The sequence below is a fragment of the Pan paniscus genome, chromosome 6, assembly GCF_029289425.2.
Source record: "Pan paniscus chromosome 6, NHGRI_mPanPan1-v2.0_pri, whole genome shotgun sequence".
Taxonomy (NCBI): domain Eukaryota; kingdom Metazoa; phylum Chordata; class Mammalia; order Primates; family Hominidae; genus Pan; species Pan paniscus.
In genome coordinates, this window is record NC_073255.2 from 114,854,855 (window position 1) to 114,877,481 (window position 22,627).

The window sequence follows — 22,627 nt, forward strand, 5'->3', positions numbered from 1 at the left end:
ATAGGGATGAGGAAGGGATCCCCCTTCTTTTCCACCAGTAATGGGGCTGGGGAGTTGATGGGGACAGCTGGAAAAATATCTGCCCTCTTTGTGTGCACAAAGGAAAACAGTATGTTCCAAGCACATTCTTGCCACTCACAGGCAGCCAGTAGGTGAGAAATATTGGAGGTGTGCAGTGGGTGCGCCCTCACCCCCAACCTTCCCAAACACGCACCCCTTGGCAGGGAGAGGCGTCCGCGCAGGGGAAAGCCAGGCGCTGGCACACCGCGAGCGCGGGTTTCTCCCAGTCGGAGTCGCCAGAAATAAAGCGCTAGCTCTCGGTGTAATGGAAACTCCCGAAATCCTTACAAGCAAAGAAAGAAAAGCAGGAAGTGGATATCTTCATCTCTTCCCCAATCCCCCTATTCTCTGTGAGCGCAGAAAACAAAATGGGGCACCCTTTGGCTTCCCGCCCCCCCCCCCGCCCCCCGCAAACCTTCCTATTGCCCCCTCTTCCCCGCACCCAGTGCTCCTTCCGAGAAAGTACGGCTGGAGCGGACTGGGGAGACGGAAATATTGAGTCGCGGCCGCTGGGGGTGCCGGAGGAGGGGTCCACAGGCCAGGCTGCCGGGCGTAGTTCTGCCTCGGAGCCAGGCTGCGGGATATGTCTAAAGAGCGGTCAAAATACTGATTCCTCCAAGAAGCAAGCTGTTCCACACTGGCGGGCCTGGTAACTCTTCTAGAAAAAAAGTAAAGGAGAAGAGAACGAAAAAAATAAAGGAGGTGGAAGGGAGGTAGGGAGAGAAGAGGAGGAGGAGGCAGGCAGAGAGACAGAGAAAATGAGAGAAAAAGAGAGAGAGAGAGGAGAGAGAGACGAGACAGAGAGAGAAACATGTAGGTAAGGTAAATTCCCCTCAAGGCACATAGCGTGCCTTTTCAGGTCTAGTCTCCCAACCCTGGAAGAGCCTTCTGAGAAATCCTCAGTGACAGGATATAATTTTTTATGCTCTAATCTACCCCCACTTTAAGAAGGCTCTTTTGTCACATTTATTGCTGCTGACTTCCTAGCTGTAAAATATTTCACATGCATCTTGTAATTTCCAACGCAACATTTTCCTTCGTATCCTAAGGAAAGAGAGTCCGGCCCACTGAAGGACGGCCAGACAGAAAGACACCTACAATTCAGGCCTGGGTCTTTAGGCGCAGTGCATAGCTCTGGTCATGCTGTTGGTATCTACATGCAGGAGTGCAAGAAGGAAGGGACACAGGGCACAGCTGCAGCAAGTCCTTCCTCTCTATCCCAAAGAAGGCTTCCCAAAGGAGAAATCCTCGTAAACAGATTCTATTTTGCATCATTTAGAACCCGTTTGCCACTGTTTTATGTAAAAGCAAAACAGAGGAAGCTCCTTCCTGAAAAAAGGAAGGCGGGAAGGGAAATATTAAGAGTATTATCTCACACAAAATGAAATCAACACGGCGCCACAATGCTTTCATTCCTTCCTTTCCCCAACCCTGAAGTTCCCTCTTCACAATATCTGCAATGTTTTCATCTCTCGAAAAGAGCCGATACATTTATAATCATACTCCAAAGAGTCCAAGGTTCTATCATTTGCCATGCTCCAAACATTTTAGATTTTTAAAAAATGTAATAGGTGTGAGGCTAGATTTCTTTTTCTTTTCATTTTCTCATCTCTGGAAACTCCCTTTGAAGGGTAATTTGTCTAATTGCTCTGGCACTACACAGAGGCTGATGGGTGGGGGCGCTTCTCCAAGATAATTGCTTTGAGCTTAGAATTCAGAGGGGTTATTGAGGGATTTCTGCTGCCTTCTAACTCACATACAGGGTGAGAGGGATGTATTTTTATTTCAGCATTACTTTCTACCTGAAACAATTATGAGATATGGCAGTACTATAAACATGCCATATATTTTATATATATATATGCACACACACACACAAAGTATAGCATTGAACATATATACATATACAGTCTGCATGCATAGAGCCCCGACTTCTGTTTTCTTTTTTGCCTTGTTGGATCTCTGCAGAGCTTGTCCTTCTTTAGTTGCCTTCAATAAAACTTCACTAGCCAGTTATCAGAGGGGCAGAATGAAGTATTTTTCAGAAACATTCCGCTTTTCATGGTCGAAATAATTTTATTTATCCAGAATATACAGTTTAATTCCTCTATCTACACTTATTTACATGGCTAAAATAACATTGAAAAAAGTCTTTTGAAAAGTTGAGGTCATAGATTTCAAGGCACCATTGAAAGTGTCCACAGTTGCGCAAAAAAAGTCCTCTGTAAAAAAAGGGGGGGTCTTTTGAAATGCAATAACTTACATGCAAAAAAAAGCTTTACACATGAATCTTTTTCAGTTCTCCGAACTTCCCCATATGAATTCCTTTATGATTTTCTAGAACAGCAAAACACAGTAGTCCCAAAAAACAGAGTAAGAGAGAGCAGCCCATCTAATAGAGTGTCCCGGAGGCCAGCGCCAGCGGGTGCTGTAAGGAGCCCGGCGGCGGCAGGTGGGAATTGATTGAGCTGGCTGCACTTGTGTACCAGGATGCAGAGTTCTCCAGGTAGCTGGACGCTGGGGACTGGTTGGAGGTCGGAGGGTGGGCATGAGGGTGGTGGCTGAGCGAGCGGGACGAGCCCTGGGGCTCCCACACCGCTGGAGACTGCGGCGAGTTACACGCCATTGGGTCGCTGGAGCTGGGACTGTGCTCCGGGGGCATCTCCCCGTTTTTCATGATCTTCTTGATCTTGGATCTTTTGTTCTGAAACCAGATTTTCACCTGAGTTGGGGAACAAAGGCACACGTTACCGGGACACTCAGAGGTCGCCCGCGCCTTCCCCGGGGCGGCGACTGGAGGCATCTTCGGACCTCTGGGCGGCCCAGCCCTGCCTGGCGTCTCCCCGCCGCTTGCGGCCTACCGCCAAGAAGCTATGCCTTAGGCAAACCATGGAGCTCTGGCCCCAGAGGGCGCCCTGGCCGGCTCGGGGCGCCCCGGCCCAGCGAGGCCACGACCCCAAGGCTTGTCTTTTGTTTGGGCTGGGGGTGGGGGACGCCAGCGCGGCAGGTGTGCGCCCCAGTGTCCGCGGCGGCGGCGCGCCTCGTGTAAGCCTGCGCAGGACGCGCGGAACGCGGCGAAGGTCTCCAAAACAATCGCGCGAGCCCGGCGGGGAAGGGGCGTGGGGCGGGCTACGCGCGCCTGTGGTGAGAAAAAGGAGCGAGCTCCCAACCTCCCGTCCTAATCCCTTCACTCCCTCTGCAGCTCAGAGGCCAGAATCTGACTGCAGCTCTTGGCGGCGACTCGAACATTCTTTATGCTTCCGTAGGCCCCAGCTGGGTTGGAGAAGTAAAGGGAATGGGACAATCCAGGAAGACTTCCCACGTACAATAGCGCCCCCCACCTCGCGACCCTTCGGTGGCCGTGGCCTGAAGCTCCCGTAGGCTCAGGGCATGACCCTTTAGTTTCTCCGCTCCAGGCGACGTTCTCAGCCTTTTCTTAGCCTGAGACCACCGCGAGAACACCAGGCCTTGCTCACCCCCGAGGAGGCTCTACATTGTTAAGAAAACCAGATAGCTGCTCTGGGCTGCCTAGGCCGCCCTAGAAATAACCCTCCGCTTGCTTTCAACCCGCGAAATTAGCCCCACAGCTCCGGAGGCCCGCTGCGGGGTGGGGGCGGGGGGCGCGGTTAGTGGGAGGTATCTCCAGACCGCTGATGAATACCATCCCCACCGTCTCAAGGCCTGACTCACCGAGGGAAAAGCATAGGGGCTGGTGTCTTTGGGTCTGTTAGTTTCTCACAGGTACTGTCGAAACAGCTCCAGTCCCATCGAGACTGAACCGCGCGACCCAACCAGACGTGCAGCTCAGGCAGGTCTAGTGCATGGCAGCGGCGTATTTACCTGTGTTTGTGTCAATCCCAGCGAGGCGGCCAGCTCGGCGCGTTCCGGCAAGGCGAGGTACTGAGTCTTCTGAAACCTTCTCTGTAATGCGGCCAGCTGAAAGCTGGAATAAATAGTCCTGGGTTTACGAACTTTCTTTGGTTTGCCATTCACCATTCTCACCTCGGGCTCGGTCACTTCTTTCTCTAAATAATCAAAACAGACTCAGTTAAAGCTTGTCACCAGACAATGCCCCTTTTGCAGAAGGGCCTCAAATAGAGTCCTAGAGTTTCTTACCACTCAGTCTTCATTCTTCGCCCATATCACCACCACCTTTGCTTTTCAGGACCGCGATAAATATGCACCTACCCCAAATATGGAAAAGCGGGATAGCCTCTGATTAATTCCTACTCTGTTCATTCAGATAGTTTGTGCAAAGCGCTTCCTACAACACTGCTTTCTCCTTGGCATCTGGGATTCAGCTCTTGCGGTCGTTCCTTCTTCTCCCGGACTTGTTTTTACGCCCACCCTGTGCTCCTCCGCGTTTCCGCCCCTCCCCAGGCTTCAAGAACACCAGCCCCTCCCCAGGCTTCAAGGAGGTGGCCCTGGGCCGTGACCCTGCTTCTGTCGGCGTCTGTTCGGGCGCCCGCAGAAGCCAGACTCTTGGGCAGGGAAGACGCTAACCGAGGTCTCCAAAGTTCAAAGACCCACAAGCAAACTGCTCCTTCACTTCAGCAGCAAGCGGTCGGGGCCGCCGCAGACAGAGGGTCGATTATGCAACCCCCATAATCTCGCTGCAGATCTGCGAGGGCACAGATGTGGCTGGTTTCTTTTACAAATAGACTTAATATGTTCTTGGCAAAAAAAAAGAAAAGAAAAGAAAAGAAATCTTCCACTTATGCACGGAATACAGAGAGAGTGAAAGAAACGTAGACACCTCAACCCGGGGCTCTCTTTTAAAGTTCAGCAAGAGTCACACACTGAGAAGGAACCGGTGGTGGGGTGTTTTCGTAGGAAAGGGGCGGCAGGTCAGGACGAGATTCTCACTGTCATGAGTATGGGTTTGGGCGGGAGGGGGAGGGATTGCCAAACGCGTGTTGTACAAACGTGCCCTGGGGCTACAACTCCCCTTCCTCAAAACTACCACCCCTCTGGAACTGACGGAGAACCTCTCCAGGGTGTGTGTTTGTGTGTGTGTGTGTGTGTCAAGTTCCAGGGAGAAGTGTGGAGGATGAGGGCTGTGGTCTCAATTCTGCCAGAGTAGGGGATGCTAATATTAGCAGGATTATTAATGTGCTGGTGGGAAGAGATCAAACCTTACCAATAAAACCTCTCCGCCGAGCCTCATGCCTTTCTCTTACCGCCCAAGCTCACTAACCCTCTTAAACTCTCTAAGTAAGTTTCAAAGTGGACGAAAAAGGAGGACGGAAAGACAAATTGTGGGCGCCTATGGAGACAGAAAAAAAATCTATCCTACAACGTGACCCCTCAGCAACCCTCCTCCACCTTTAAATGGCTTTTTGTTTTTGGAAATGCCTGGATAAACCGCAAAACTCTCGGCGCGCTCTTCTCTGGCTGGCTACAACTCCTTAACCCCCCACCCCCACCCAGCGTGCTCAGGGCACCCGCACCGTGCTAGCTTGTGGCGGCTCTCAAACTAATCCTGACTGAGTTTTTGAGGCAGCCTTCTATTCCCACTCGCACCAACCCAGCACGCTTACCAAAATTCCCAACTAACCTTCTCTTTGTTACGCAAACGCCAGGAGCTGCTTGATTCTTTCTTCTCTCCACCCCTATCCCCTTTCCAGCCTAGCCGGCTTCCTGGCCGGGCAAGCTGGGAATTCAGCGACTGAAGGGCCTTGGAAGGTGCCGGAGGGGAGAGACGCTAGTTCGAACCTCCACAGGGCTCTCCTACTAAAAATCCCTAAAATGCTGGCCCGAGAAACTCTCTTTGTTGGAGGGTCTGAGTCCTACTCCCTTCTGCCGCGTGCGCCCCCACTGCCGTGAACCGCTGTGACCCCCAATCTACCACCCCATCTCGCGCCCCCAGCGTCCTAGTCGCCCTGTATCTGCCCAGCCTTCCCCCTGTCCATGTACCTGGCTGGTTGGTGGCGCTTGGGACGCGGTTGTAGGCACCGCCGTACTGGTGGTAGGAGCTAGCGTAGCTGTAGTCGGCATAAGCTTTGGCTGGGTAGCTCCCGGCGGAGCCGTTCACGCCGTGATACTGATACTGGTAGGGGTTGAGAGCTTTGCCATAGGAAGCCGAGGTAGGAGAGCAGTAGCCGTGCGGGGCTCCCCCCGTAGGGCTGTAGTAGTCAGAATCGGTAGCTGAAGACTCGGGCAAAGTTGGCGATTCCTGAGACGGATGGTGCATAGCTGCGGACGTCTGGAACGGAGCTTGGAAGTCGCCGGATCGGATGCTGGGGACCCTTCTGTCAAACACTCCTGTCATCGCTCACGGGCGGCGGCAGCGGCTGTCCTTGCTGTTGTGGCGGCGGCAGCTGCCCGAGTTGGCTGTGGGGCTGCTCTGGTCTAAGCAGACATGGCTGTGGGAGCGAGGGAGGAGGAGGAAGAGGAGGAGGAGAGAAGGAGGAGGCGGCGGCCGCGGCGAGGAGGAGACTGGGAGTCGTGAAGTCTCTGTCTCCGGCCGGCTGACTGCTGGCTGAGGCGCAGCACAGCCTTGGTTAAATCCTTAATTGCGCGCTTACGCACAGCGGGGTGGATCTGGTTCTATTGGCCAGGGCCTCGGGAGCAGCAGTAACACCCTAACTCGTCCAACTAGTTTTAGCACAACAAAGCATTGCTTAAAACGGGGGTGGGGGGTACTGAGGGGGTGTGTGTGTTTGTGTGTGTGCGCGCCCGCGCGCTTGTGTGTGTTTTTGCTTGTTGTGGAGTGGGGAGGGGTCTTAGTCTATCTGTTTTTAGTAAATTCCAAAGACATCGCAGAAGCCACAGCACAAGGCTCTGTGATGTCTGGGGACAATGTGTTCCAATCAGAAGCCTCAAAAGTGCACATGTTTTGGGAATGAGGTGGGCGACCATCTTTCCTTGCTTCCCACTACCCCGCCCCCGTGGGCTGCACCAAAGGCGAGTGTAGAATTAAACACTGATACTGAAATAGGGAGTCAAGGTGCAGGGAGTGGGGAGCGGGGGGATGTAGGATGGAGGCAAGAAGGAAGGGAAACAGCATTTTTTTTTTTTTTAGTGGAGTGTTGGGAAGCAAGTTGTAACTTACATGTTTTGAAAATTTGCTCTTTGGGGAAAGAGGCAACTTCCTTTGCAGGAGATGAGTATCTTCCGGACGCGGGCTGGACAGGAATGCCCAAGAAGGCACAATGTCCATTAAGCCGGTGAATGGCAGGGAGAGTTCCTGCAGCCCAAAGTCCTTATAATGACTTTTAAAAATTACTGTCTTAAACACATATAACTTAAGGAAGCCCAAATCCTCGTTGCTGGCTTGCAAAAAGAGCCAAACAGCTCCACTTCTGTTTAATATTTTCATCTATTTTCAAGACATTGGAATAAAGGCTCTTTAACTATGTTCAGTGGCCAAAGACTCCCGCAAAGGTGAATGGATCCATGTATAACCTGCCATACCTCCAGGAAAGAATGGGAAAGTCTCGGAAGTGGGGAAGGAGACAAGGATCAAAGCCTTTGCAAAGTCAGATGATGCTCATTGATTTCCCCCTCCTGGCTCCATGAATGTGGCCCAGTCTCTCCATTTCCCAGACCCGGATTTCTGTACCCTCTCCCCTTTATTTCCTGCTGCAAAGACATCCTACTTAGCTCGTATGCAAGGGAAGAAAGGATTCAAGAATCATTCAGTTGATACACGAGATCTAAACTTTGCTCTTCAGGAGGTGCTATCCTTGTTCTAGTCGTGATTCAGCTGGGAGTTTAGAAATTCAGCATAAAAGTCTCTCCCAATCCCCATTGTTACTCCCCTCAAATAGGCAACTCCGCGGATAGATCCTGATTTGGGGCCTTCCTACATCTTCCTTTACGGGGTCCAAGACCGGCAATCTGGGAGTTCCACAGGCTATCTAGGGTTATCTGGCCTCCCCTCCGTTTTCCCTCCTACCGAAGAAGAAAGCGTCTGTGTTAGTTGTGTCTAGTATTAGTCTAGCCTTACTTGGAGTGTGGAGCCACTCGGCCTAAAACAGGCCGACGGGTAGAGGTAGGGTGTCTGGAACTCAGAGCAAGATACAGCCCCGCTCAGGAACTCCAAAGCAGAGCTGCCGCGCGTGCACCAACTCCCTGCCTTTGCGGTCTGGACTGCACCGGAAAAACACAGCTATTGTCGCACTTCCTTTCGGGGGAAACTTCAGCACCGGGAGACTGGCGCCCAGCAGCATTCTCCTTCTCCCACTGGCCCGAGTCACGAGCTTTGGGCCTGGGCTGCCGCGGGCTTCTCTGAGATAGACTTCGGGGTAAACAGAGCTGCAGCTGCCAGCCAGCCCTGACTTGACGCTGTCGATTACCGACAGGCTGTTAACCGTCTAGATGTAGGCTGTGAGGAGCTAAAGAACAGGAGGGAAACATGGGTCTGCGGTCCTGGGCTCTGCTCTGGAGAAGTTATCGGCGCCCATCGAGTCACCTGATACACACTGCCATTTAATTACAGAAATCGCTTCCTCAGATCAATGCCAAGGACAGTTCAAAGCACCTCCCGGCAAAGACAAGTGGGCAGGGAGCCAGGCCTCCCTTCCTCTGGTCCCCTATCTTCGACATTTTTGGTTAAATAGAGATTTGAGTTACCACATGGTTATACTGAACAGGGTGTTCCTAGCAATGCCCTTACACCTTGCTGAGATGCCAGATTCTAACCAGGATGGGATTGGAAGCTGCAGAATTGGGGCAAAATTTAGAAGTTCGGGATCCGATTGAAAATAATGTTACAATGTCAAATTAGTTCTAGACCTTGCTAAATTTCACCCCCCCAAAAACCCCGCAGTCAAAATGGACATTCTTTCCCACATTTCATAAAAGACAAAAAGGAGTGGGCCTGGAGGGAAGAATTTAACTTCTTTGTTTCGGTTCCTAAAGCGTTAGAACGTTGGCCCTCACGCAGACTTGAGCCATTCTGCTTCTGGGTGAGACCAAATCTGGATGTGTCTCTACAGGTCCAGAGCCTCAACTTTCTTGATTTTGTTCCTCTTTTCAAGGTTGACCCCACTCCCCACTCCACCCCTTCCTTAAAGGCAGCCGGGAGGGAGAGGAAGCACTAAGTTAAAAGCAGCGGAGAGTCTGTTCACAATACAGTTTTATTTAATTTCACAATATAGGCATTGTAGCTCTGTGCACTGCCGGCTGCTCTGCGGGCCTGTCTGCGGCTTCGGACCCACGCTCAGGACATACACCGGCCAGTATCCCGGCTCTCGGAGCAGCAAACTTTTGCTGGTGTTGTGAGGGAGTTCTCACACTAGGGCCTCCAGCTTTGTCCTAAGGCCAGCGGGCTGGACGCTATTGCCTCTCAAAATCCACCGACAAATCCAGCCGTGGAGAAACAGCCCCACGGCATCAAACTCTTCCAGCAGTGCGCTTCCCGCTGAGACACGTAGGAAGAATGTAAGTAATTTCATCTTTTAGTAGCTGAAATCTGCAAAGGGAGGGAAGGGGAAGTAGCGGGGGGGAAGCCCTAAGATAAGTGCAAGTCTTTACCACGAGCGCCACCCAGTGTCCTCGAGCAACATTGCGCAAATGGCAAACCCCAAGCTCAGTCACTGGCCGGACACCAACTGGTCCTTAGTGTTAGAGTTCACTTCCAGGTGGCTTTCTTTCTCTGTACTTCCAATACATCTTTCTCTCAATTCCCATGCCCTTTCCTTTCCTTCTTGCACATTCATACTTTTCCTTCCTCCTCCCACCGGCTCACCTTTTTCTGGGTCACCTTTTTCTTGGTGCCCCCTGCCCTATCCCTCAATTCTTAGGTGTAAGGCGCTCCTTCAGTGTCCCCACCTGGGGTGACTGGAAGGCATCAAGGATGACTCTCCTTTCCTAGCCTTTTATTATTATTATTATTGTTATTATTATTATTTGGACAGAGTCTTGCTTTGTTGCTCAGGCTGGAGTGCAGTGGCATGATCTTGGCTCACTGCAACCTCTGCTTCCTGGGTTCAAGCGATTCTCTTGCCTCAGCCTCCTGAGTAGCTGGGATTACAGGCATCTGCCACCACGCCCGGCTAATTTTTGTACTTTTAGTAGAGGCAGGGTTTCGCCATGTTGGTCAGGCTGGTCTCGAACTCCTGACCTCAAGGAATCCACACAACTTGGCCTCCCAGAGGGCTAGCATTACAGATGTGAGCCACCGCCCCCGGCCGCTTTTCCTAGACATTTGTGAAGAAGCAGGCCCTCCTTTAGTTAGATGAGGTGCTTGGGAAGCTTTCGGTCATTCACTACTATGGGCTGAAAAGAGTGCCACTGAGTGTGCAGGGAGAGAGCCGCAGAAGGGGGTGGGGTAGCAGAAAATCTTAATAACAGCATTTACTCAACTTTCTCCATGTAGCCTATCTGGAGATCTGTTTACTCATAGAAGTGCCAACAGTAGAACACCTTTTCTTTTGGGCTTGAAACTCAGAAAATTCAGTGCAGTTGAAAATATTTAATTTATGAACTTAAGATATTTTTAATATGGAAACTTTCATTTATATAAAACATTGTACACATCAATTGGATGTGCATAATTCAGGTAAATAAAGGACCCCTTAATATGATGCTAGCATTGTATAGGCACACTTGGTATAAAAAGCACTTTGACTTTATCAGTAGAATACTCATTCTTTAAAAGTCCAGTTTTGGGGGTGAGGTTTATTTTTCTTTTTATTTGCACTGCTTTATCCATTATCTTTCTTTATCTGTCCAGTGAAAAATGCTCGAGCAATTCACTCTTATCATGATCCATTTAGAGTACTTTTCATCCCAGAAATCTCAAACACAACAAAACTGGTTAAGTCAAACATTTTGTGGAGGTAGACCTGAGTAATCATTTTATTACAATGGAGCTGCAGTTATCTTTGTGCTGGGGCACTAAGGCCGTTTAATAACTTAAGGTAACAGCTCTGAAATATTCAATTTGATATTTGTATAGAAAAAGCACATTTCTTGGAACTAGGGTGGGATGAAAAGATAGGAGTTATGATTGCAAAAGTAGCAAAGGCTTTCAAAAATAGCACAAGTTGTTGGTCACTGGTTTTGGCAATGCAACTGAATGGCCTTTGTCTCCCAATAGAGGGCTAGGCACACTGACTTGGATCTAGCATTCAGAGGTGGTTCATCTGAATTAGGAAAACTATTTAATTCCCCATGTAGGTTCAAACTTCTTCCCATGTGTTTATGAGGCTGAACTAACTAGGCCCAAGCTAAAATGTTTAGGAGCCCATTTAAATCAACAGTGAGCTTATCTAGGGAGAGAGAAGAGGGAAAGTGGGTGTGAAGGGTAACAGGATAAATAGAAAAAAGGTTTCCTCCCATGCTGAAATTAATTATAATATCCCCTTGCCCTCAAGAAAAATGTGTTTGGAGTTAAAGAGCATCCCCAACAAAGTAAATCTCAAAGGATTCACTAGTAGGCAATTATATAAATATTCTGAATAAATTAAAAATCCCCAGAGGGAAAAACTATTTTCCACTTAATTCCAACCTAATAAGATTTTTGGTTTATTTCCAAATGATAGGGCAGATCATAGACTTCTACACGTTTTGTTTTTATAATTAAGACATTAAAATATGTTTATTCATTTAACTTAAACATAACTAGCTAGGAAAACGCCTTAAGTATCCACTCAAATCTATTCTCTATGAGACAAATTTAATATACCGCAGCTGAAAACACTTCAAGTTCATCTAACTAGGAAGTAAATGGGATTATATTATTATATGTCTTTGCAAACTGAAATTGAGGCATATTCTTCATCCTAAATTCGGATTTCATCTTCTTGAAAGGAAGGTTTGGCTGTGGTACTATTTACAAAACCTTTATTCTTCTTAAAGATATATAAATATTCCAAATTCTAAAAATACCCCTTGTGGAGTTAAAAGAAAAGTAATTGACAGACAGGAATTCAGAGCAATGATCCACCTCTTGCAAGGAAATAGCAAGAGTGAAGTTTCAGTCATCTTTAATAACATCCTAATTCCAAGATCTATTTAGAATTTTAAAGTTCATTGATCCTAAGCCACTGTATTTTATGATCTGACAATATTGTATGCAGAGATGCAGAAAACCAATTCTGAAGCCAAAGCCAGATTATTCAAACACTGTGAGCTGCGTAAAACTTGGCCCACAATGTACATGCACAAGGGCAGATAGTATAATTTTATAGGCATTTTTACCATCTGCCCTAATTATATCATTTTAATAGATTAAAACAAACAGAAAGAAAATACAAAACCTTTCTCTACAGCTGTGTTTACTACCTTTACCTTTTATAAAGAAAAAAATTCTTAAACAGGCAACCCCAGCCTGAGATAAGAGGTTTCCCTGCTGTGTTACACAGCACAATCAGTCGAAGCTGCAGTGCCCACCTGGACTTGCATCCCTCTGTGCTCCTGCAGAATAAAATTAAGGCAACAGAAAGGAAAAGTCAATAGCTTTCCAAGTGAAGTGTAGCTGACAGCAATGGAGTCACTTTTAAAAATTGTGGGCAGAAAAGATACGTTATTTGCAGCAAGAAGCTTAGTAATACTCAATGTATATAGCCCATGGGCAGTTAAGCAAAATTTTACTTTTTCAACATTAAGTCTTCAGTTTTATTTTATTTTACTGTTTCAACATAGCAGGCTCTTGGATGGTACATGTAGCAAAGTATAATAAACATATACCTTAGTATAATTTATTGCTGCATCCTGATTTATAATTTTGGGCATATAACTGCATATGTCCACTAGTTTGTGTGCATTCCCCTGTTGATGCATGCGTTTCAGTTGGTTACTTAGCGAATCAAGGAACACTGTAGTTGTTGCTCCAACTTTTGGACAGACTTCACTTTGCAGACAACCTACTATGCGTCTGCATGCACCACTGGTAGTCTAAAATGAGGTTCAGGGATGTCTGGAATTTTTCTTACAAGTTCCAGGAATCCTTGGAGTTAGAGAAGGAAAAGATACTTATGACACTCGGGATGTTAGCAAGGTATATACCAGCATTGCATTAAATAATTTCTTAGAATAAAAAAAGCAAAATTGGAAATCAACAAATCAGATAAACAAAAACTATAGGCAAGAAAAACTGTCTTCATACATGAAAAAATTCAGAATGTACCATTATTCCCTACAGTTCTCTGTTGCCTTCTTTGTTATTTGAGTCTCTAGCTGCTTCATGGGTACACTGTTACAGCCTTTTTACACATGCCATTCAAGAGATTCAGACACATTTAGGGTTATGTTATAGAGTAACTGTGCTAGGTTGCTAGCAGTTAACCTGCATAGCAAACTTGGAGAGGATAGGAAGAATGTTTTAGCATCAGGATAAATAGATGAACCAAAGAAGATATCATATTTGCTAAAGTGATAATACTTTTAATGGAATTATTCCTGAAGCCTGTTAATTTGGCACAAAAATAGGGCGGAAAGTATCTAATAATTAAAATTTCCTGGTAAGTCTTCCTAACTTATAAGAATAATGGAAGAGATTAGAAGAGAAATAGGCCAAAGAACAGAAAGCAAAATGATAGAAATAGATCTACTTTGCACTCTCTGAATTAAAATAATCACTGGGGAACATTCAGGAAAAAGTACTTGTCCACCCGAGGACTGTCTTTTAGGGAACACTTCTCAGAGAAGTTGGAATGAAAGTCACTTCTTTGTGACTCCCTTTTACTAGGGTCATTAAAATTCAACATGGCCTTAAAAATCACAGTTTAGGAAAAATGTTCTGTAAATGTTTCGAGTATGTTATTGGGCTCCATTCCTCTTCAGAGTCTTATGGCGAGTATTTGGCATGTCTTGCAAATTTTATAGACCTTTAAATGGTTTTTCCCAAAGGGATTTCACACATATAATTCACTTATACTTTCACAGTGCCTTGAGAAGCAGCTATGTCTGCCTGTTTTGGGTGGTCCTCAACTTTTATATATTTGCCTTTCATTTAACTTGAACTTGCTCATATTCCATATTGGCATTCCTACCTCACCCTTTATTGGTGGGTTTGAGTGGTGATGTGGTGGCACTGCCTGCCAGCTACTGCTGTTGGGAGTAAAGTGCCTGCCTGGCCTTTGAACAGTGCCAAGTTTGTATTCCCTCTGTCTCACACTATGCCTAGGAATATCTGGGCATGGAATTTCCAGCTCAATGCAGGGCTGCCATCTCCCCCTCTCTTGCCTAATCCCTCCCATCACCATCCTTGCAATTGTCACTTTCTCCATGGGCATGGAGGCTAACCACTGGGCTTGCCTAGCCTCCTGCTCCAGTCCCTGCAGATCAGCGTGCTCCTGAAAATGAGAGATGCCTGGCTCAGCGCTCCCATGTTTATGAAAGACAAATGGCCACCTCATCTGCTCTCCAGGGATTGGGCCAGAGGAGATAACACTGATAAAACTTGCAATTAGGAATTTTATATTTGGTTAGCGCTTTGATAATGGATATCCACTTTCAAATACATTTGTTTTGAATGAAAGGTATTCCTTGAATACCTAATTGACAGATTAATTTACTGAGGCCCAAATAATCCACTTTTATAATAATAATTCCTTGCATTTGCTTAGAGTTTTAAACTTTTTTTTAATTCCAGAAAGTTCTCGTATAATTGATTGTTTACTCTCACAATATTCTTGAGAGGCAAGTAAGGCAGGAAGAAACCTGATTTCCCAACTTTCTATTTGACATGCGCTATGTAAATTGTGTTGTTACCTAAAAGTAGTTAAAATTTCCCATGGTCAAAATGCTCTCTGTATGCACATACAAAAAGAGTTGGTCATGGACTGAAGTAAACTTATTACTGTTTTAATATTAAACAACAATAACAACAACAACAATTCAGGCCAGGCGAGGTGGGGCATGCCGGTAATCATAGCACTTTGGAAGGCCAAAGTGGGAAGATCACTTGAGCTCAAGAGTTTGAGACCAGCCTGGGCAATGTAGTGACACCTCTACAAAAAATTTAAAAGTTACCCAAACATGGTGACATGTACCTGTGGTCCCAGCTACTTGGGAGGCTGAGGTGGGAAGTTCACTTGAGCCCAGGAGGTTGAGGCTGCAGTGAGCCATGATCATGCCACTGCACTCCAGCCTGGGTGACAAAGTGAGACCCTGTCTCAAAAAAAAACAAAAAAAAATCTCAAAACCAATGATAGGCATTTACTGTATGCTAAATGCTTTGTGCGTATTATTTCATTTAATCTTTACAGCAGCCTGTAAGGAGGTGCCATTATTATCCATTTTATATAGATGAATGTGAGGCAGACAGATTAAGAAAGAAATTTAAGGCCAGGCGCGGTGGCTCATGCCTGTAATCCCAACACTTTGGGAGGCTGAGGCGGGCAAATCACAAAGTCAGGAGATCGAGATCATCCTAGCTAACACGGTGAAACCCCGTCTCTACTAAAAATACAAAAATAAAAATAAAAATAAAAAAATTAGCCGGGCATGGTGGTGGGCACCTGTAGTCCCAGCTACTTGGGAGGCTGAGGCAGGAGAGTGGCGTAAACCCGGGAGGCGGAGGTTGCAGTTAGCCAAGATCGCACCACTGCACTCCAGCCTGGGCGACAGAGCAAGACTCCGTCTCTAAAAAATAATAAAAAAGAAAGAAAAGAAAAAAAAAGAAATTTAACTATTATCCTGTGGCTAATAAGTTTATTGCATAGGAGTTCTCTAAAAACCAGAAATCCTATACCCTGTGGAAAACAAAAGCATAGAATTGAGGCTTTAAATACCAGAATAACGTTTCTGTTGCTACTCTCCTTTTTTTGTGTGTTCTTAGACCTAAAGACACATACAATAAGCTGTGGCTGTTTTAGTTGTAGTTGTTTGGTTTTGTTTTGAGAGGTGACAGCGTGCTGGCAGCCCTTGCAGCCATCGCTCTCTCTCGGTGCCTCCTCGGCCTTGGTGCCCATTCTGGCCGCGCTTGAGGAGCCCTTCAGCCCGCTGCTGCACCGTAGGAGCCCTTCTCTGGGCTGGCTGAGGCTGGAGCCGGCTCCCTCGGCTTGTGGGGAGGTGTGGAGGGAGAGGCACGGGTGGGAACCGGGGCTGTGCGCGGGGCTTGCAGGCCAGCTAGAGTTCCAGGTGGGCGTGAGCTCGGCGGTCCCGCACTCGGAGTGGTTGGGGGGTCCTGCTGGCCCACGGCAGTGCGGGGCTTAGCACCCAGGCCAGCAGCTGCGGAGGGTGCGCTTGGTCCTCCAGCAGTGCTGGCCCACCAGCACTGCGCTGGATTTCTCACCGGGCCTTAGCTGCCTCCCCACGGGGCAGGGCTCGGGACCTGCAGCCCGCCATGCCTGATTCTCCCCCCGTTCCCCTTCGCCCGGGACCCTGGGGTCCTGCATGGCCTGAGCCTCCCCAATGAGCGCAGCCCCCTGCTCCACAGAGCCAGGTCCCATCGACTGCCCAAGGGCTGAGGAGTGCGGGCACACCACACAGGACTGGTGGGCAGCTCCACCTGCGGCCCCAGTGAGAGATCCACTGGGTGAGGCCAGCTGGGCTCCTGAGTCTAGTGGGGACTTGGAGAACCTTTGTGTCTAGCTAAGGGATTGTGAGTGCACCAATTGGCACTCTGTGTCTGTCTCAAGTTTTGTGAACACACCAATCAGCACCCTGTGTCTAGCTCAGGGTTTGTGGATGCACCAATCGCCACTCTGTATCTAGCTAATCTGGTGGGGACTTGGAGAATCTTTATGTCTAGCTAAGGGATTGTGAATACACCAATCAGCACTCTGTATCTGGCTCAAGATTTGTAAACACACCAGTCAGCACCCTGTGTCTAGCTCAGGGTTTGTGGATGCACCAATCAGCACTCTGTATCTAGCTAATCTGGTGGGGACTTGGAGAATCTTTATGTCTAGCTAAGGGATTGTGAATGCACCAATCAGCACTGTGTCTAGCTCAAGGTTTGTAAATGCACCAATCAGCACTCTGTGACTAGCTAATCTGGTGGGGACCTGGAGAATCTTTATGTCTAGCTAAGGGATTGTGAATGCACCAATCAGCACTCTGTATCTAGCTCAAGGTTTGTAAAGGCACCAGTCAGCACTCCGTGTCTAGCTCAGGCTTTGTAAATACACCAATTGACACTCTGTATCTAGCTAATCTAGTGGGGGTGGAGAACTTTTGTGTCTAGCTCAGGGATTGTAAATGCACCAATCAGCACCCTGTCAAAATAGACCAATCAACTCTCTGTAAAACAGACCAATTGGCTCTCTGTAAAGTGGACCAATCAGCAGGATGTGGGTGGGGCCAGATAAGAGAATAAAAGCAGGCTGCCTGAGCCAACAGTGACAGCCGGCTGGGGTCTCTTTCCACATTGGGAAGCTATGTTCTTCACTCTTTGCAATAAATCTTGCTGCTGGTCACTCTTTGGGTCCACACTGCCTTTCTGAGCTTTAACACTGACCACGAAGGTCTGCAGCTTCATTCCTGAGCCAGCGAGACCACGAACCCACCAGAAGGAAAAAACTCCAAACACATGTGAACGTCAGAAGGAACAAACTCCGGACACGCTGCCTTTAAGAACTGTAACACTCACCATGGGGGTCAGCGGCTTCATTCTTGAAGTCAGTGAGACCAAGAACCCAATTCCGGACACTGTGTGTGTGTGTGTGTTTTTTTTTTTTTTTTTTTTTTTGCTTTTTTGGGTTTTTTTTGAGGTGGAGTCTCACTCTGTCACCCAGGCTGCAGTGCAGTGGCACGACCTCAGTTGACTGCAACCTCTGCCTACCGGGTTCACGTCATTCTCCCACCTCAGCCTCCCGAGTAGCTGGGACTACAGGTGCCAGCCACTACGCCCAGCTAATTTTGTTTTTGTATGTTTAGTAGAGACAGGGTTTCACCGTGTTAACCAGGATGGTCTCTATCTCCTGACCTCGTGATCCGCTTGCCTTGGCCTCCCAAAGTGCTGGGATTACAGGCTTGAGCCACCATGCCCGGCAATGATAGTTTGTTTATATCAACAGTTTCGTTTCCCTTTAATCAGTTTCACTTTTCTTTAGAATCCAATTGTTGGGTATTAGTATCCACATCTGAGGAAATTGAATGGAAATATACTGTAAATCTGAGGTAGGGCGTTTTTTAGTGTTGGAACAAGGAAAATTCAGGGAAAAGTTTCTCTTAATAGAAAGCTGTTTTATAACTGATGTTAAATGTCGATGAGCAATTGGTCCCTGGAAACAACTGATGACAAACACACATAAAACTAAGCAGCAGATCTTGTCCCACCGTTTGCCCCCATTCTTTATTTTCTCTTGTTTTTCACATACGTGTCTCACACATCTATCTACAGACTATTCTGGCAAAATGTTCACACTGTTTCTTTAACAAAGTTATGTATAGAATGACCATATAACTTATCCAAACTGAGACTTTTTTGATTTTTTGGAGACGGGGTTTTGCTCTTGTTGCCCAGGCTGGAGTACAATGGCAGGATCTCGGCTCCCTGCAACTTCCGCCTCCTGGGTTCAAGTGATTCTCCTGCCTCAGCCTCCCGAGTAGCTGGGATTACACGCATGCGCCACCACACCTGGCTAATTTTGTACTTTTAGTAGAGACGGGGTTTCTCCATGTTGGTCAGGCTGATCTCAAACTCCCGACCGCAGGTGATCCGACCGCCTCGGCCCCCCAAGTGCTGGGATTACAGGCATGAGCCACCGCACCTGGCCCAAACTGGGACATTTTTGAAAGTGAAAAGGGGTTGATAATTACTGGGACAATAGGAGTAAATTGGAATAGTCCTGGCTAAACCTTGATTTTGTGGCATATTTCTCATACACTCCAAAGTCCTTCAGGAGGCCATCTTGGAAAGTCCTGTCCAGTAGCCTGGCATCATGGAAGCTTGCCTGGTTAGCAAAGCTTAGGTTTTTTTTAGTTGCCTTGGGGTTGACTTACATAGCCTATCCTCAGTAGGTTAGGGATGGTCCGGACCGCCACCTGTACATATGCAGGTTGTGCAATACATGAGTGTGCAATGGTGAAGGGGAGTGGGAGGTGGAATCCAGCCCACACTATACTTGCCCAGCCAAATACCCAAGTGAGGGACTGCATCTGCACTGAGAAAGGAGCATCTATTTCCGACTCACACAAAAGTTCCCCAGGGAATGGTAGACTCTCTGAGTACAACAAAGTTCACTTCCTTATCTAACATTTTCCTAATTGTTCACTCTATATCCTTTACTTCATTTTGATTATTATCTTTTTAATAGTTTTGGCAGAAATTGTGCCTCTATATTTTTTAAAACACTTAATCTGAATGCCTCACATAATAGAAAACTTTAGAGAATTGAAACCTGAGGCTTCCAAATGCACAAAAGTATAAGTATACTAAAAGATTTTTTTCTTTTCTTTTCTTTTCTTTTTTTTGAGACAGAGTTCTGCCATGTTGCCCAGGCTGGTCTGGAATTCCTGGGGCTCAAAGGGTCCACCTGCCTCGGCCTCCCAAAATGTTGGATTACAGGTGTGAGCCACTGTGCCTGATCTGTTTCCTTTTCAGCTCAGAACTTCCTAAGGCTTTTCGAAATCTTGTATATAGAGAAGATAAATGCTTCTGCCTACAGTGACCATGCATTAACGCACTGTATTTCTTTTCTTACATGAGGTGTGCCATGTATAACAAAGATTTCCCTTACTGCCTAGGTTTCCTCAAAGAGTGAAACTTTGAGGACTATTACTTTTCACAAAACTTTTTAAACGTACTCCTGCCCTTGCAAGAGAAATGACTATCTGGTACAATTAACGTTGGACCATAGACCCAAAGAACAGTGAATATTTCAAACACAAATTGCTTTTGAGAATCATAGTCCTATTCTGGGCTTGAAGACATTCATGTAGGAAATTAACAGAAAATTTTAATAAAGACTCTTTGGATAAAGAAAATTAGATGAGGAATGCCAGTTTGTCTTTTAAGTTGCTTGAGCAGATCTGTCATAACAGACATTGCCCCAGATTGTGGAACCCTTTCCTTCTTACATCTTTTAATGGTAGTAGAACTTACAATACCATAATTTCCTTTCATTTTTGACAGTGTTATACTATCTTTTTAGATTTACACTGACAGCATTTCATCTTGACATCATTAGATCATCTCACCTGACTTTTGCATGGTGCACATCATTACATTATGATGGTGCTATACAATTACCAGTGAAATGAATAGGGTATTAACATGATTACTGAAAAAACGTTAGCACATACAGATATAGCATTCTGTAATTGAAAGCATATTATAGCTATTAATTGGTCTGCCCAACACTCCTGGGATCCAGTGAAACTTCCTTTTTTTTTTTTTTTTTTTTTTTTACCAAGTTGGATAATGAAAGGGAGTGACTTAGACAATATTACAGAACCAGGCAGTGGCTGAACTTTTCTTAACTTCCTTGATGTTTTTAAGCCTAAGAAAGTTGGGTGTGAAGATTTATAGTAACTAATCACTGTCTTGAAAGGGCAGACAAGTGAGAAAATTCCACAAGAATACCACTTTTTCTAGTTTCCATTTCAGGACTATCATGGCAATTATTGAGAATCAATTCTTCTAGGTTTTGTGAGAGTTTTGGGAGACAAGTAATCTGGAATTATTTAAAGTGTCCATCTTAAATGGAATTGATTTGGTCTGAGAAAAATCACATAACTTTTAAAAGTTAATCATTAATCAGGAAATGTTGTGATCAAAGGATGATACAGAAACAACTTTAGAACTATAGAAATCTTGATTATTGAAAAGCCTCTATACTTTCTTCATATATTTTTCTAAAATATTGATAATGCCTTACCAATGACATCCTAGACTTGAGAGACTCAGTGTTGTCTTTGAGGAGAGGATGAACTGACTCCTTTTTCTAAATCATATAATTCACCCTGAGTTCCAATTTTAAGGTGACTAAATAAATTAATTGTATGAATTAGTTAAAATTTTGCAAACTTTTTGAGCTTCACTTTGTTTTTTTTTAATTTCTTCTCATTTGTATGAAGTGAATATGTATCATAAAGATTATCATGAGGATAAAATGAGATAACAGATATAAAACTCTCAGCTTAATGCTTGGGCACAGTAGACACTCAATAAAGTGGAGCAGTTCCTATAATTCAGGAGACCTTGACTGGTCTGGGAACTAGAGCAGAAACTTTGGCGGCTTGAAAGTGGTAGTTCTTAGGGGACATTTCTTCACTCTTGGCCCTTCTTCTGCTACGTTTACACTGACTGGAGAAGTCACAGGGATCATGATTTTCCTTGAATGTTTTCTGCCATGACTCAGCAGTAAAACAGCAGTATCAGTGGATGGAGCTGGTAGATGGATCAGAACCAGCTTATCTGACTTTAACTAATATTGTTTTATCGAATTTTCCCCCACCCACCTGCAAAAGGAAGAAACCAAATGAGAGGAATACAAATTTTCACTGTAATTGAATCAAATCATAACACCTGGAATTACGCATATGTCTATCTTGATTGGCCTATTTACAGCCATATATATTTTGTGGCAAACTAGTGTGGCAAACTAGCCCATTTAAGAAATGGGCTTTTGAGGTCAGGAATATTGCATCATTTATATTTTAGGCACAATTTTCAGTCTTTCCTTAGACCTTGGAATTTACTCTTTTCTCTTCACTCCCAGCCTGACTACCACTCAGTTCATCTCATCCCCCATATTGCAATAGCCTCCAACTGGTCTTTGCACCTTCAGGCTCTCCAAGCTCCACTCCAGTCACCTATCACAATGATCACTATTCCCTATAGTTCAAGTCTAAACTTCACATCGTGGCACAAAAGTCTTCCAGAATCTGCTCCAACCCTAACAATCTAGTATATCTCCATCTTTTTTAGCTTCCAAATCCATCTCATTTCTTCAGCCAAGTTGATTTTCTCCCTGTTGCCTGATCATATCGAACACTTTTCCAGGTCTACCTCGTTGACTGTTCATTCTCTTACCTATCTCTGCGTTCAGTGTCGAAAACAGAAGTCATTCTAAATGTTTTAGGCAGCAAGGAATTGAATGCCAGGGACTGGGTGCTTACAAAGTGTCAGAAGGGTTGGAGGAAGGGTCTAAGCTGGGCCTCTAATGACAACTCCTGGAGCACCAGGAAGGGTGCTACCAGAAAGACTGAATTCAGAACCCACTGCTGTAGCAATAACCCCAGGATCAGAAGCTGCTGCCATTACTGCTGCTATAATTGCCTCCCAACGAAAGGAGCTGGGGGAAAACGAAAAACAAAAAAACACTGGAATGTGATTGAGGAGAAAACACAAAAATTTATATTTCCATACCCTGTCACTACCAATAAAAGCAAAAAGGTGTGTGAAAATGGCCTCTCACTTCTGTTTTCTACATGGGATACAAAGCCATTTACTCTGCATTGCAAAATCCTAGTTGCAAAGAAGTCTTGGTGTACATGAAGGCAACTAGAAGTGAGGTGGATGAACATTAAGAGAGACTTCTTCCTTCTCCTCTGTTACCAAAATCTTGTATATCCATTTCAAGGATCAGTTCAAATATTGTATCCTCCAGGAAACAGCAAGCAATGTCAATGGTAGATCTTTATGCTTCCTAATCACCCTTAACCCACATTGCAGAGATGGTCAATATGTAGTTTACTTAGCCATACCCTGCCTTCCTACACC

General features: G+C 46.0%; 1 protein-coding gene across 1 annotated transcript; it reads right to left on the reverse strand.

Moving 5' to 3' along the window:
* Nucleotides 1–1,813: 1,813 nt before the first annotated feature.
* Nucleotides 1,814–8,153, reverse strand: DLX5 (distal-less homeobox 5). Its single transcript, XM_003809694.5, has 3 exons — nt 5,977–8,153; nt 3,901–4,085; nt 1,814–2,782 (listed from the first exon to the last, which is right to left on the reverse strand). Exons 1-3 carry the CDS (start codon nt 6,329–6,331, stop codon nt 2,453–2,455), a joined length of 870 nt encoding a protein of 289 aa, XP_003809742.1. The 5' UTR covers nt 6,332–8,153; the 3' UTR covers nt 1,814–2,452.
* Nucleotides 8,154–22,627: the final 14,474 nt, after the last annotated feature.

Bases quoted from the DNA above. Each gene is read 5' to 3' on its own strand.
- DLX5 (XM_003809694.5), bottom strand. From the start codon at position 6,331: ATGACAGGAGTGTTTGACAGAAGGGTCCCCAGCATCCGATCCGGCGAC. The intron at 4,086-5,976 runs GTACATGGACAG...TTGATTATTTAG, and splicing joins AAGCGCCACCAACCAGCCAG to AGAAAGAAGTGACCGAGCCC. The intron at 2,783-3,900 runs GTAAATACGCCG...TCCCCAACTCAG, and splicing joins TGGGATTGACACAAACACAG to GTGAAAATCTGGTTTCAGAA.